Source organism: Globicephala melas, chromosome 14 (genome assembly GCF_963455315.2).
Source record: "Globicephala melas chromosome 14, mGloMel1.2, whole genome shotgun sequence".
Lineage (NCBI taxonomy): Eukaryota > Metazoa > Chordata > Mammalia > Artiodactyla > Delphinidae > Globicephala > Globicephala melas.
In genome coordinates this window covers 50,897,752-50,914,358 of record NC_083327.1, presented here as the reverse complement: position 1 = coordinate 50,914,358, position 16,607 = coordinate 50,897,752, and the positions used below count along the sequence as shown (strand labels likewise).

Sequence of the window (16,607 nt, the reverse complement as noted above, 5' to 3'; positions counted from 1 at the left end):
CTCACTACTGGCTTGGAAATTGAGGGAGGTACATGGAAAGTGTGAGAAGGGAATGAATTCTGCCAACATGTTGAGTAAGTGTGGAAGCCAACTCTTCCCCAGAGTATCCAGTAAGAAATGCAGCCCAGCTGACAACTTGATTTTAGCACTGTGGACCCTAAGCAGAAAACCTATTTGAGCCACATTATGGCAAGACTTTTGAACCGTGGAAACCAGAAGATATTAAATGGTTGCTGGGTTAAGCAGCTAAATTTGTGGTAGTTACTATAACAAGAGGAAACCAGTGCAACATATCTGGTTTACAGTTTGGATCAGTATTACACCTTGAATTTAATTTTAGAACACTAAAATTAAGGATTTCTTTTTCCAAGAAGGATAATGCATCAACCTGATCAATATTTTAAGCATTGAGGGCCTTAACTGTCTTGATAATACACCAAAGAAAAAATCAGTTAGAATATCAATGTAATGTTATAAACTTTGGAAGATTACATCAACTAGTTTTTATTCTAAGTTTGTCTACAAATCGTTTGATGTTAGAAAAATACAGGTTCTGATAGTTCAGTCTTATCTACTAAATTCAAATTGCTTCCTCATATTTTATTTATATATATATTTTATTGAAGTATAGTTGATTTATAATATTGTATTAGTTTCAGATATACAGCAAAGCAATTCAGTCATAAATATATAAATATATTTTTCTGATTCTTTTCCATTATAGGTTATTATAAGATATTGACTATAGTTCCCTGTGCTATACTGTAAATCCTTGTTTATCTAGTTTTTATATAGAAAAGTATATCTATTAAATCCATACTCCTAATTTATCCCTCCCCAACTTGCCCTTTAGTAACTATAAGTTTGTTTTCTATGACTGAGTCTGTTTTCTGTTTTATAAATAAGTTCATTTGTATTATTTTTTAGATTCCATATATAAATGTCATACAATATTTGTCTTTTTAATATTTTTATGTTTTAATTTTAATTTAAAAATTTAATGTTTTTTATAGAAGTATAGTTGATTTACAATATTATATTAGTTTCAGGTATACAACATAATGATTCAAAATTTTCATAGATTATATTCCATTTAAAATTATTATAAAATATTGGCTATATTCCTGTATTGTATCCATGTACCTTATTTACTTTACATGTAATGGGTTGTACCTCTTACTCCCCTACTCCTATCTTGCCCCTTTTCCCTTCACTCTCCCAACTGGTAAACTACTAACTTGTTCTCTATATCTGTGAGTGCCCCACGTTTTGTGTTTTTAATGTCATGTTTTACATTTTCATGCTTATACCTTAACCATTTATTGCAGTTATAGATGAATTCATGAGTTTTTTGTCTTTTAATCTTTGTACTAGCTTATTTAAGTGGTTGATCCACAGCCTTTACTATACATTTGCCTTTACTAGTGGGATTTTTCTTTTCCTATAGATTATTATTTCTTGTAGCTTTTTCTTTTCCACTTAGAGAAGACCCTTCAATGTTTCTTTTAGGGCCTATTTAGTCTTGATGAACTATTTTAGTTTTTGCTTTTCTGAGAAGTTCTTTATCTTCCTTCAGTTGTAAATGATAGTCTTGCTGGGTAGAATATCCTAGGTTGTAGGTTTTTTACTTTCAGCACTTTAAATATATCAGGTCATTCTCTTCCGGCCTGCAAAGTTTCTGCAGAAAAATCATCTGATAGCCTTATAGGGATTCCCTTGTACGACTCTTTGTTTTTTTCTTGCTCTTTTAGAATTCTCTATCTTTAATATTTTCCATTTTAATTATGATATGTTTGGATGTTCATCTTCTTTGGGACCCTCTGTGCTTCCTGTACCTGGATATCTGTTTCCTTCTTCAGGTTCAGGAAGTTTTCAGCCATAATGTCCTCAAATACATTTTCGACCCCTTTCTCTCTTCTCCTGGGACCCCTATGATGTGAACACTGGGTTGTTCAATGTTGTCTCAGAGGTCCCTTAAACTGTTCTCATTTTTTTAAATTGTTTTTCTTTTTGCTGTTCTGATTGGGTGATTTCCATTATTTTATTTTCCAGATCTCTTAAGCATTCTTCTGTATCACCTAGTCAGCTGTTAATTCCTTCTAGTGTGTTTTTCATTTCAGTTATTATATTCTTCAGTTCTGATTGGTTCTTTTTTATATTTTCTAGTTCCTTGCTAAAATTATCATGGTGTTCATCTATTCTTTTCACTAATTCAGTTAGCATTCTTATTACTAGTGCTTTGAACTCTTTATCTGGTAATATTTATCTCTGATTCATTTGATGTTTTTTCAGAGTTTTTTTCTTGTTCCTTCATTTAAAACAAATTCCTCTCACTTCTCAACTATCTCTATGAAATTAGGTGAAACAGTAACCTATCCCAGTCTTGAAGGGGTGTCTTTATGTGGGAGTGCCCCTATAGTCTGCATGTGCCAAGTGGCTTTGGTGGGAGGGCTGAATCTGACGTGAGCATGAGTCTCATCTTCCCCCATGTTGTGCAGGCAGCTCTCACCGTGGTAGGATGTGGAGCTGGAGATGGAGGGTCTACGGCCAGAGCCAGGTGTGAGCCTGGGCTTCTCCTCTGTTCAGAGGCTAGCACCACCCTATTGGGGACTGGATCAGGTCCCAAGTTGCTGGAGGAGAAGCCCTGATGTTTGGGACCAAGCTGGCTCTGTTCCCTCTAAGTGTGTGCTCTCCCTGCTCTGGGCATTGGCACCTTCAGCACAGAGCGGAGCAGTGCTGCAGCAAGAGGGGCTGGAGTGTGTACTCAGCATTATTCAGGGTGCAGGCTGGAGTGGTCCCAGCACCCCAGTCAGAATTCTGGTCCACTCCCCATCTGCTGCCTCCATAAGTGCCAGGAATGACTGCTGTCACCCAATTAAGATGAGCCGGCTCTATCCTTTATAACCATGCACTCTCCTCAGCTGTGGCAGCCTTTGCCCTAGGGTAGAACTGCACCACAGAGCAAACTTGGCTAGAGTGGGTGCTCAGCTTAGGCTGGGGCATGAGCTGGGGTAGTCGCTGGAAACCGGCTAGAATCTCAGACAGTTCAGTTTGCTTCCTCTGCTTTGTTTCAGGAGTAAGTGAGCATGTGTGTACTCTTCCAGAGCAGAGTCTAGGTTTCTTACAGCCCTGCTTTCAGTCCCACTGGTTTTCAAACCAGCTAAGGGGACTGGTACTCCTGGTGTCGGACCCGAGGACTGCGGTGACTGATATGTGTTTTGAACTGCTCACTCCCTAGGGGGTTATCTGCAAGCCTAGTTAATCCTTCTCCTCTTCTGTGTCCCCTTCTAGAGGTACAGGTCACAACCTAATTGCTTCTCTTCCTACCTGATTTTGTGTGTATCTTTCTTAGAGGCTTGGTTGTAAAAAAGTCTGTCTGCCAGTCTCCAGTTCGTTTTCAGTGAGAATTGCTCCACATGTAGATGTACTTTTGATGTGTTCATGGGGGCAGGTGAGCTCTGTGTCCTCCTACTTGGCCATTTTATCTCCTGCTCCCTCCTCGTATTTTAAAATATAGGTTTTATGTGACCAGTATATTTTAGAAATCTAGTATATATTCAAGGGTCTAAGCATGTAGATAAAAATTGGAATGTATTTTCAAAATTTAATGTGTTTATCTACACAATGTAAAATAATTAGATATTTGAGGCAGATATATTTTTTACTAAATGTTTCCGTGAGGTAACCAAACATCATTTTATTGAAGTTAAGATGGATGAATTGAAACTTAAAGCTAGTAGGGATGTTAGAGATTATCCCAATTAATTACCTAACTTAACAGATGAAGAAATTTACTTCTGGGGAGAGAAAACAATTTGTCCAGATTATAAAGCTAGTATGTAATTGAACTAAGACAAAACCCCAAGTGAGTATAAATCAAGTATTCTTTCCAAAGATAATTAAATAAAGTCCTTCAAGCATCCATTATTCCTTTAACAAATATTTACTTAATACTGTATTAATTATTTCTTTATGTGTAAAAAATTACCACAAATTTAGTGGCTGAAATCAACACACATATATTATCTCACAGTTTCTGTGGGCCAAGAATCTGGACATGGCTCAACTCAGTCTTCTGCTTTACAGTGTCTCACAAAACTGAGATCAATGTGTTAGACAGAGCTGCAGTCCCATCTGAAGTCTCAGCTGGGGAAGAACTATTTCCAAGTTCATTTAAATGACTGTTGGCAAGATTCAGTTCTTCAAGGCCTGTTGCATGAGAGTCTCAGTTCTTCCTGGCTTTTGGCAGGAGACCATCCTCATTTCTTGCCACATGAGTCTCACCAATATTGCTGGCTTCATCAAACCCAGCAAGAGCAAATCAGCTAGCAAGAGAGCAAATTAGCTAGCAAGACAGGAATAACAATCTTATGTAAAGTAATCATGGAAGCCACATACTGTGGGTTAGCAGCAAATTCATAAGCCAGCCCATATTCAAGGGGAGAGGATTATACAAGGGTATGCATACCAGAAGGTGGGAATCATTAAGGGCCATCATGAGTCAGCCCAGCCTGCTGAAAATCACAAATACTTTAATAAGAATATAAGTGAGAGAGAGAGAAAGTTAAGCAACTGGTAGTTCCTTAATGAATGAGAGTTGAAATGGGTTATATCCTAACTCCCAAAATGTATAGTATGTTAGTATGTTTATTGGGTAATGCGGTTTCCCTACTTTAAGACATTTTGATTCTGGTTCAGATGCTAACAGTTATTACTAATTCCAAAGTTGGATCAAATATGCTGATGTCATTCTTTTGGTTAGACCATTTGTTTTCCATTTGATAAAAGTCTTAAATTAAATGTCTCCCTAAACTGAGCTGGGTGATTTGAACATGACAATTCTTTTTGCTTTTTTGTTCCTAAATGAACTCCTAAGTGCAGATGTCACTTAAATTCTTTTTGAGAAAAATCAGGAAAAGTATTTGGTACAAAATTTAAGAACACCTACCCAGGTTGATAAAAATAAATATAAGTTGGGTGTTGCTTTAATTTTATGGTATTTTCCACATTATAGCCACATCATTGTTGAGTTCTCACCCATTTTTATTTAAATGTGAGGCAACATTATCTGTTTCAAAGATGAAGATCACTAAAAATGTCTAAAATAGATAGAGAAAAATTTGTTATTTTTATACTTAAAACCACTGATAAAAATGAATTTGTTTTTTAAAAAAAGAATTTGTTTTAGATGTAGTCTTGTGTTTAAGAAAATTACCTTCACTCATTTATAAATTATAATGGCACTAAAAGTAGATCTTAATTTCACATATCTTTAATTTCATAGTACAAAGCTAAGGTTAAATCAACTGCTACCTACAAGAAGTAGCTAGGTGCCATTTAGGGTAACCAAAATAATAATTTCACATATAAAAAGTATAAGCAAAAAAACAGTTGGCAAATTTTCCAGGTTGTTTCAAGCCCATTTCTAAACACATATTTACATATGTAATCTATATGTCAGTATGTTGTACACATGATCTGAACATAGTGAAACAGTTACTGTTTTCTCTTCTTGATTGTTCATTCATAAACATGAACGAAATTGTTCATTCATAAACATTTATTCTTTGTTTTCTCTGAAAAAAGCACTGTGTTAGTTAGACATTATGTTGCTACAAAAATGAATAATATAGTTCCTATCCTCAAGTTGCTCTCAGTATGGTAGGGAAGACAGATATGTGAACAGCCATCTGTAATACAAGATAAATAGTAGGGAATAACGTGTACCTAAAAAAAAGTTGAGACAAATTTAATCTCGGGTGAAGAAATGATTAATTCCAATGGCAGAGTCATTTGCTGCATATGAATTGAGCACAAAGGGATTTTATATGACTGTAAAATATGAAAAACATAGACAGTATAGCTTGGTAATATTTGACATGTGGAAAATACATGAGATATTTTTTAAAAAAGAAAGTAGCCTACTGGAGGAAGAAACTTTTGGAAAGATGCTATGAGAGGAGAAATGATGAAGCCAGATATCAGAGGGTTTTGTGGTTTTGTTTTGTTTTCATATTTTTTTAATTGGGTATCACAGGATTTTAGTCAGCTCTCCTCAGATAGGAACATTGTCCCGCCAATCTTCAGACCACTGGCAGCAGGCTCTGAGCCTAGGTCATGCTAGGCTCTCTGGAGGGGTTTGTTAGGTGAACATATGTGGATTGTATGACTCTGAGGTGCTGTTGGCCATCTCAGAGGAACTTTCTGTCCAAGCAGAAATGAATAAATATTTTGGTGTGGGGTCCTGGAATGATGTTGATTTAAAGTCATTTGCACAGAGCTGATGGTTTCAGTCATAGAAATGTATGTGTCTGCTGTAGGAAGGAGCAGAAAGCAGTAAAGGAAACTTAGAAAAGGTTTAAAGGAAGTAGAAGAAAATCCCCAGTTGACTGTAGTCACAGAAGCCACAAAGATGTTGGAAGTTTGTGGAGTAATTGGGTGATGCTTCTATGAGAGTTTTATGGTCAGTAACTTTGGGAAACAGTGGGTAGCATAATCTCCCTCCTTGAAGATTCTTACTGCACGTTAGCTTTGAGAAATTCCATAGTAAAGAAACCAGTTTAGCTTAAGTGTTTCCCAATTTATTTTGATAGAAATATCCCCTACCCCTAACACAGCATCAAGATTTCCCTGCGAAGTTTAACACTGCTTTGGGAGGTGTGAGTCCATTCAGTTAAATGCAGCACCACAGGTGATATTGTGGTTTCACAAGCATCAAGCATTAGCATTTTCATTCTTCTCTTTGCAGGACTTCATAATATTATCTTGTCTTAGTCTCAAATCCTAGCTTAGTGTACTAAAGTCAAGAGACTTGATTATAATATTTTCATCAGATTCTTCAACATGAGTCACAATAAAGGCTACCCATTACATGGGCAAATGACATTAGAGGGTCCAACACTATAGTAGACTTACTATGAAGTCTAGTGATTATGTGTGATCCCATAGAATAAATAATGTCCAATATGCAACTTCTATTACAAACACTTTCCACAAATGTGTACTATATTATTATTGCTTTTTTAAAATAATTGAAAGATTCGCAGACTGATTAGTTCACATTCCCAGTTCCCTTCCCCCCAATACATGTAATAATATCAGAATAAAATATGAATGTATAGAATATATGTATATGTATCATAATTCATATATATTCACATATATGCTAATTTATAGCACTTTCTGTTTTCTAGGATATATTTAAGGGCTTTAAAAGTCACCTGAATTATTATTTTTCAATTAAGATAAGCAGGAGCCAACATCTTAATTTTGCTCTCTTTCCATCGCTTTAAAGTCACATCATTAGAGACTGAATGTCTGAGCTATCCCTTAATGGATTTTATTGTTTTGTTTCTATTAGTCATTACCAGTGCAAATAATTTTACATTTGCCTTCATAATAGTTACCTTTAAAAAATATTGTGTTGACAATTCAGTTTCTTGAATGACTTTTAAGATATTTCAGTTGTGGACAAAAATGATCATATCGTTTTAAAAGGTCTCTTATTGGGCTCTTTGGTATGGACATGGCTTTTCATTGAATATGTCTATATATATACTTCCCTCCAGAATCCAAATGCTTCCTTGTTGATATACTTAGTTCCTGACTACCTAAAAAGTAATGTTTTCATGTACAAATTAAGAAAGAGTCCAACTTTCAAGTTAGTTACATTTTTTTAGTAATCTAACATGCCACTTCATAAACTATATAAAAATCAAATGATAGTCACAAGTATTTATGTCAGTGACACAATTGTTTTGTTTTTCTGTTCTCTTTCTTTTAAAAGTGTTCTTAACAACCAATGAAAGATGAAATGCTGCATTGGTTAAATATATATATATATAAAATTCAACTTTTCTTTAACTCATACAGAAGAGAAGAAAGCTAAGACTAGAGAAAAGACTGAAGAAAAGATTAAAAAGGAAGTGAAAGCTGCAAAACAGGAGAAGGTGAAGCAAACAGCTGCAAAAGTAAAAGAAGCACAGAAAACATCACCTAAGCCCAAAGAGAAGGACAAGAAAGATGCTGCAGTGGTGTCCAAGCATGAACAGAAAGGTAAACATTCAGAGGAGGTGGCCAGAGGTTCTAGGAGAGTATTGGGCAAGAAACAGATGCAGTGAAATTAAAAACTGAAAAAAGACCAAGATCAGACTTTACGTGGGAGTAAAAGACTTGTATAAGTGAATATACCTGAAAGGAAATACAATAATTTGGGAATTAAAATTTGTTTATAGAAATACTAAACTATGTTCACATACCTAAAGATGCATTTTGAAACATTTTTAAAAGAGGATTTGAGTTAGTATCTGAAGTTATTTAAAGGACACATACTCTGTCCTTTGTGTACTCTTTGAAGAACAGCAATGCAGGAAACTGACAATTCTCAAGGAGTTTATTAAGGGGTGTATGTTCAAATGATATACAATAAGTATCATAAAAAGTATCCACACATTCCTGTAGCTCTGCACGAGCATATAATTTAGAATATACATTGAATTATTAAATCCAGTTTGTCCAGTGACTAAATTTATCACCATAGAAAGCTCTGTATCTTACATATTGTGCTGCTTTTCAATAAGAGTGATGTAAAACTTAACATCCGTACTTCATAGAAATAGAGCATTTACATGGAGGTGGAATGTAAACCTGATATTCTTTAAAGAAAGGTACTTGTAAGCATAAAAGGGTGGAGTTTTAAGAGGTCAGCTGAGGGCTGTATTGTCACACATCTCTGGCCCTTGTTGAATCTTTCCTTCCCTAAATCCACTCCTGGTTCCAAGTTGCTACAGTCCTGAGCTTCCCCACACAGAATGTGGGATTTGCTCTGTATAGACTATTCCTATAAATGTTTTTTAGGGGTGTTGCAAAATAAAATTTGTCCTTATTCTGAAAGTTTTAATAATTTTATTTGAGGGCTAAAATTAAGGAATTGTTTCCATAAGATTTGCATTAAAGAAATTAAAAATATTGTTACTGAGTAAGCTATTTGGACAGTGAGACTGATAATTTTCCCCACTATAAGGTACAAACAAGATATGAAATTTGCAATCTATACTCTTTTTGTTTAAGATTCTACATACAGGTGAAATTATATGGCATTTGTCTTTGCAATTCACTCTTGTATATTATCTTTGAATCACTTTTTCCCCTGAATTCACAAGTAATATTTGGAAACATTTATTTATATGAGGGAAAAGGTGTATTTTTTGAAAATTATTTTAAAAAGGAAAAGAAGGAAGGAAAGAAGAAAGGAAGAGATTTTTTTTGTAGTAGTCCACAAAAATTTTAATTTAACTAATTTTCTTTTATTTTAAAGTAATACTGATATTTAAAGCATATGAGTGATTAAATCTTTGGAGCCCAAAAACCTTTCTTCAATTTTAAAGATGATTATATTGCCTTGAATCAATTAAAAATATTAATTATCATCTCTAACAAAGCTGTATGTTATTTATGCAATAATTTGAGTAGGAAAAATATAGTAAATAAAGAGAAAATATTTTGAATGGACTATTTTATTGTGATAGAAGACAGGAAAATTAATCTTCTGATTCACTTATATGCTTATTTAAAATTATTATCAAGATCCTAAAATACTTTGCATTTTAGATTGCCTTTTAAGAAAGAAAATAATCACACAAAAAAGAAAATAATCACATGAAACCAGATTAAACGTACCAAGCATATTTTTATTTTTTGTCCATAAATACAGTATGTAAAAATTCATTCCAGTTATATATGGGAGTACCAAAATACTTATCTAGCAACTAGGAATATGAGTACACTTTTGGATGTTCATTTTTACTATCTTAGTTATTTGGGGGCCATATTTTATTGATGAAGACACATCACTAAAGTATTTCCAAATAATATGTCTGGGTCACATATACTATATTTTATTCCTATCAGTAATCAGTATTGAAGATAGCATTATATTACCTTTCCATTTTCAATCTACTGTTTTCATTTTCATATCAAGAGCTATTTATCTATTAAAAGACATTCAGATATCACTTAGAGTTAAATAAAAGCACAAATGTGATTTTATCAGCTAAACAAATGCATTTGCTAAATTAAGGCTCTCTATTGAGATCTACCATCAATTAGATAAATGTATTATTAGGTAAATAATGAAAATGTTACCTCAAATAGCTGATCAGACACATAAATATGTCATTTTAAAAAATTTAAGCTATGATTTAACAGCATTTGTTTATAAAAAAACCTAATTGCATTATAGTTTTAACTCAAACATGATAAAGACATAGTGCTTTCTAAATAATCTACTTGTGAGGTGACTTTGATTTTGAGACTCTTGTATTGATGATTTAGTGAAATTGTTGAGTTGGTTCTCCTTTAGACAAGGGATTATTTATTTGCTTAGCTTAAGCTAGACCTAAAGAATTTGACATTCTTTTCCTATAGATTTCTAATAGTTCTTCTTAAATAAATTGCTTCTATAGGTCTTTTATTCACTGGACACAGATTTTTACATGCAGCAGTACACTTATTGGCAATTATTTTATTATATAGTATACATGCATATACATTCATATATGGTTATTTTTAACATTGTATATATAAACACTATTTCTACTAAAGCATCAGGAATAAGATTCATATATTTGTACGTGCCTACTGTAAACTTAAACACACTCTAATATATTACCTAATCTGGTTTTTATGGACCATTCTTAATCTGTTTAAAGTAGGGTAAGAAGGGTCAGCACGATCAAGTATTGCTCTCTGATTTTCTGATGGTCTCTGGCAAATTTGTGGGGAAGGAAAAAAATCAAACCTCCCCACTGCTATGCTCATTCTTTCTTTTCTTCCTTCTTATTTTTTTTTAACAACTGTTTGTGGCAAGCAGAGAAATTGTAGCTAATGTGAATCTGCCATAGAGCACCAGACCACATATGCCCCATTCTCATTAGAGGTTTTTTAAAATTTATTTTCTGTTAACATTCTACACCCTGAATGCATTTTCTCTCAGCTGCTACTCCACAGGGAATACCAATAAGGCAGCAGCTGAATGACATCCATCAGTGGTCCCTGAGGATCAGGAAGGGGAGAGATGGACAGCATGTGGTATTCCTAGAAAGATGTTCATTAGGGGAAAAAAGTAATAAGAAGTGGTGACGAGATATGAAATTACCTTATGTGAATTATTGTCACATAACAATGAAAGAATGATAGAACAGTTCAGATTTTCTTTAGGAAAAAAATGTCCTGTTTGAATATTTGAGTTGGATTTAAAGAAGCATTTCTTTAAAATGAACTTTCCAAAATCAGGAAGACTTGGTTTTGCTTTATCCTTAGACAGATGAAGCAGACACACTGGGGACTGCCCAACACATACCTGCCTAGAGTTCTTACACATTGTTAAGGTCAACACACAAGACAGGTGGAAATGGACATCCTAATTTAAAATATTTGAAAATTCTTAACTTTGGGAATTCCCTGGTGGTCCAGTGGTTAGGACTCCATGCTTCTACTGCAAGAGGCACGGGTACTATCCCTGGTGGGGGAATTAAGATCCTGCATGCCTGTGGTGCAGCCAAAAAAGAAAATTCTTAACTTTAAATTTTGTAAAAATACTCTCTATCTTCCTATTGATATGTTGGTGCCATTAGAATGCAACTTCACAGCATTATTTAAATATAAAAGAAACCTCCTACATGGTGTAACTCAATTTTCTAGATTAAAAATATTAACCTTCTTTGAGTTCTTAAGAGATTTTCTTTTTTAAATTGGAAACTTGTAGGACTACTGGTGCATTAATTAAACAAATGACTTTGGATCCAGAAAATATTGGTGTAAGAAATATAAGCATTTTACTTTGGTAATAATTTGGTAATAGCATCATTACACTCTTAGCATTCAGTTAAAGAAGACTCTCTGAAGCATGAAGATTTTAATTAATTCAATAAACTATTCCACATGTTATGTATATAAACATTCTATCACAGCTTGGGGCAGAGCACAATATTTCATTTTGGGGGATAGTCCAAACCCTTCAAATTTCAAGAAGTCCCTGCATTCTAAACTTCTAAGGTACATACTTTCTCCATTGCTGTTGCTGAGGGCTATGATACCACTAGAAATGTTGTGAGAAAAGAAATTTTGAGCAATTTTAGATCAATGATTCTGAAAGTGTGGTCTAATCTGATTCCTCTGAGGAGTCGGTCAAAAATGCATATTCCTAGGGTCCAGACCCATCGAATTGTAAGGTTTTTTTTTGCATGACTAGGCCAAAATATCTGCATTTTAACAAATTCCTCATCTTTTTGATATTTAAATTTCCCTTTGAGAACTACTTCTAGAGTTGTAGGAAGGGCACATCTAAAATGATCAGTCACATTAACTACTGAAACAAAGGAGAAAGCCTGCTGATTTTAGGAAGTCCTCCTTGCCCAACCTCAAGTTTGCCATTTAAGGGAAATACAGTTTTTCATCTTAGAGTCAAATGGCTCATTCTACAATTTTGCTAAGGAAAAGGTTTATGCCCAGAAAAGAGAAAATACTCTCTACCTTCATCTTCTCTCCTGTATCATAGGATTCCCAGGTCCTGGGATCAGAAACCCCTGTTATAACTGCCAGTACACTGAGGAGCAAATAAATTCTTGGGCTGATCCGAGAGCTAACTCCCTCCCACTCCCCACCTCACACGTGGGGAAGTGAGACCCAATTCAACAATCAAAATCCATGCAAATTTTTGAAACTTTATGAGTTTTGGCCTACTCATTAGGTACTAATGAAAAGAATTATATTTTTACACCTTCTGCAATAAGTACATTTTTTTCAAAGGTGGAGTCTCATAATAAAATGGATTACTCTAAAAATACTGTAAATACTCTAAAAACAATGAGGTTTACAAAAATCCTTGTGTGTGTGTTTATATAATAACAGGTTTCGTTATTTCATAGGTTTGATATCCATAATTTAAAGCACTTAAGGGTATGTCATATTGTATAAATTCAATAAACTCTCTTGATCCTAAAGCTGCCTTTGGATTTATTGAATTAATAAGATGCCTATTTAGAAACATTTAACTGTAAATCATTTTGAACAAGATTCATTTAATAATCTGCAAGCTTTAAAGAAGATACGGTAAAGCTTATAGAATGATTCATCAACTGAAATTTGGATTGGAATGACCTCGGCAGAATCTAAAGTTATATGAAAATTTAAAGTTCAGTACAATGTCTTTAGTTTAGAAGGAAATGAAAAAACAAACTCCTGAAATAATTTTTGACAAAGTCTGCCTCAAAAGCTCAAATCCTATGCTGTTTCTCTTTTTTTTTTTTTTTTTTTTTTTTACTTTTTCCATGGACCATATACTAATCAAGATCATAAGATGATCTTCTAATAAAGATTACCCAATCAATTACCTTAAGAATCATGTTATTTAGTGCTGTAAGTCTGTTCTTCTGGATTTCCTCTTCTAATTGAAGAGAATCTCCACGTAGAAGACCCCTGACAGGTTGCAAAGGGGTTAGCCCTCCTGCTTGCCTTTTCAAGAAACATTCTGTGGCTTCATTTAGACAATGAGATGAAGGGTTGGGAGTGAATATTTGGTAAAACATTCCAAGTTGGAAACAATTTCCTCTTGTGAAACTTCTGTTTCATTACTGGAAGTATATATACAGACAATGAGAAAAATTGCTTAAATATGATGACTAATAATAAATTTGATGAAAAAGGTTTTGATTTTTAAAAACACTATAATATTACTCTGAACTAGTCTGTTTCAATTTTTAAGGTTATTCTTTTTGTATGGAATAAATGGAAACTTAAATTTATTATTTTTCCCGTGTGTTCATATATGTGCAAATTATTCCTTCACAGAAAATATTGTAGTAATTAAAATAGAATTATGCTACTTTGTTTGTTTTGTTAAGCCATCTTTCCCTAGGAAAAAGGAAAGGTGTCAATGACATTTTTTTCACTGCTTTTTTTTCTTTCTACTTTTGTCAGATCAGTATGCATTCTGTCGATATATGATTGACATATTTGCCCATGGGGATTTAAAACCAGGTATTCAAACAGTCCTTTTATTTGTCTCTTTTAATAGTCTGTTTCTAAGGTTGTCTGTTTTTTATGAACTAAACTGTTATGCTCATTTTTAAAAAACGTTGCATAATGCATGTGCAGATCTAGAATAAAACCAATGAAAACCAGAAGTAATAACTGGCATTAGGGCCTTTAATATTACTTGCTATGACTGCATGGCCTGTTGCAAATAAAGTCGGTTGAAAGCAAAACGTGCTAATATCTTTATATACAAAAAATGCTAATATCTTTAATAATATCTTAGAGTGAAGAGGTGAATCATCTTATTTTATTCTTCGTAAACTTAGAATAAAAGACATGTGACAATGAAAGCATTCTTCTTTTTTTGGTAGTGAACACAATTCATATTAAAATCCATCATATTTCAAATATTTAATCTTTTTTGATTTTCTCACTTGCATATGATCTTGGGTTAACCACTCCAGGGAACTACTATTGATGGAGATAGTCAACCCTGGAGTTAATAGTCAACACAGTGGGGAAGTATTTTTACTTAAAGGAATTTATCTATCATCTCTCCTGTCTTTACATGGTGCCTAGAGTGTAACAGGGGATTCTTTACTAACATCTTAATTAAGAATTAATTTGATTGCTTGTACTCTGCCTTTTTCAGATTTAAAAACTGATAGTCTATGTTCATGTTTGGGGAAACATTTCTAGGAAGATGGTATTGTTAAGGTAGGAACTAATTTACATTAGAATAATTGAAGCTGATTGTTTAAAGCAAACTATATTTTGTTTTCTTAACTATTTTTATGGAAATCATTCTAAAATGTACAATTATAATTCATGCATATAATGGCAAAAGGGCATGTTATATCTAAAATATATATATGACACATCTAGGTCCTGGAAAATTAGAAGATCGTGAGAACTTTGGCTCTCAGGAAAACTTAATTTTAGTAACTCAGTCAAGTTAATTTCCTCCTCTTCCTCTACTTCTTTTTTTACTTTCTTATCCTTCTTTTTTAACTTTCTTATTGGGTTAGAAACTGAAATGAGAAAAACACTGAAAAGTAAAATTACTCATTTGGTAGAAATGATTAATATTAACGTATGTGTATAGTATCATAATAAAATTAGATGGAAGCATTGAGGAAGGTAGTTTAATATAGTGAAAAGAGAGGGCTTTGGACACAAATACAGATATAATTCTTGACCCCATCCCTTTCTAGCACTGGACCTTCAGCAAATCATTGAACCCCAACTGATCTTCAGCGTTCATACATTGGGATTACAGTAATAAACTTACAAAGTTGTTGATAAAGCATCTAATAGATGCACAACAAAGTGCTATTATAGCTTTATTCTCTAATTCATTTATTTCACCACAGCCCATCTGGGCGAGCATCCCACGTAAAGTGAACGTATCAACATTGACAGGTCCCTATCTCTATATACCATTAAGTCAGTTTTAGGTAGCAGGTTGTTGCCCATTTTTTCAGCTGTGATGGTTTAAGAAATTCATACTCTACACATATTTTGCTTTTTTAAGAGACCAAACTTGAAGATATCAATTAACTATTTACTTACACACAAGATGAATCTATGTTCTTGATGAGCATGAGTTTTTAAATTCCATCATCTGAAGAAAATAATGTGTTCTTTGTTGCACTTAAATTATTCATAGTAGCTACTAATTGATTATACAATACAGTTTCTAAGAGAACCACAGGGCACAGATAACCGTGCGTTATCACAGGCAGTGAGTTATGTTCACAGTTTTGGAGTCACAATGCCATTCGTTTCTTTCTGAAAATTCAACAATGGATTAAGTTCAGAAGGACCAGAAAAAACACCTCTGCATGAGTTAAGGAGAATTTTGCTGTTGTTGGGAGGAAGGAAACTTTCCTTTACCCTCCTAGGTTCTTCTAGCTGCTATAAGAATTGAATTGACATGAGAGAGCTTAACAGAAGAAAATCAAATTATTTCATAAGCATAGGAACCCTACACGAGACGGTCAGAGACAGAAAGGTACAATGAGGTATACATTGCTATCCTGAACTAAGAAATGAGTTAGGGGCCCGAGGCTCTCGAGGGCAGGAGCGTAATTCACAGGACAATTTTAAAAGGAGCAGATATTGGTCACTTAGGTGTTTGCCCTGCCATACAGATGGGGCCACTTACATAAAGTTCTGGTAATAACTTTTTTTTTCTGGGAAAAATCTCCAATTTAAGTCCTTGTAGGTAGCTAAGGGAGGAGACGTAGTTTCTCTTGAACCTGTAGGATCTCTGTTGCCCTAGCTCAAAATAATCCATGTGCCAAAGTGGCACATCTTGGAGAGGTCTGTTCTGAACCCCCAGGGTTCCCTCCTTTGGAACTTCCCCAAGAAGTTTCACAGTTCAGAATTTGAGTTGATAGATTGCTCTATCTCATTGAACCACTCTCTTGGTCCTGAGAATAGGTCATCTCAGTGAAACAGTTGTGTCTCATTTCATGAGGCTCCTAAAGTTAGGCCTATTGTGAAAGCAATCAGATATTTAATAAGAGACAAGTATATAGAAAAAAAGAAAAATAATAGTGATTGGAGTA

General features: G+C 34.0%; 1 protein-coding gene across 2 annotated transcripts in view; it reads left to right on the top strand.

Moving 5' to 3' along the window:
* Positions 1–16,607, top strand: part of TRDN (triadin) — a 495,585-nt gene that overhangs the window by 235,325 nt on the left and 243,653 nt on the right. For both annotated transcript variants that reach the window (XM_060283977.1, XM_060283978.1), the window contains 2 exons: positions 7,873–8,055; positions 13,978–14,037. In XM_060283977.1, coding sequence (XP_060139960.1) covers positions 7,873–8,055; positions 13,978–14,037 — 243 coding nt within the window. The remainder of the gene's footprint in view (positions 1–7,872; positions 8,056–13,977; positions 14,038–16,607) is intronic.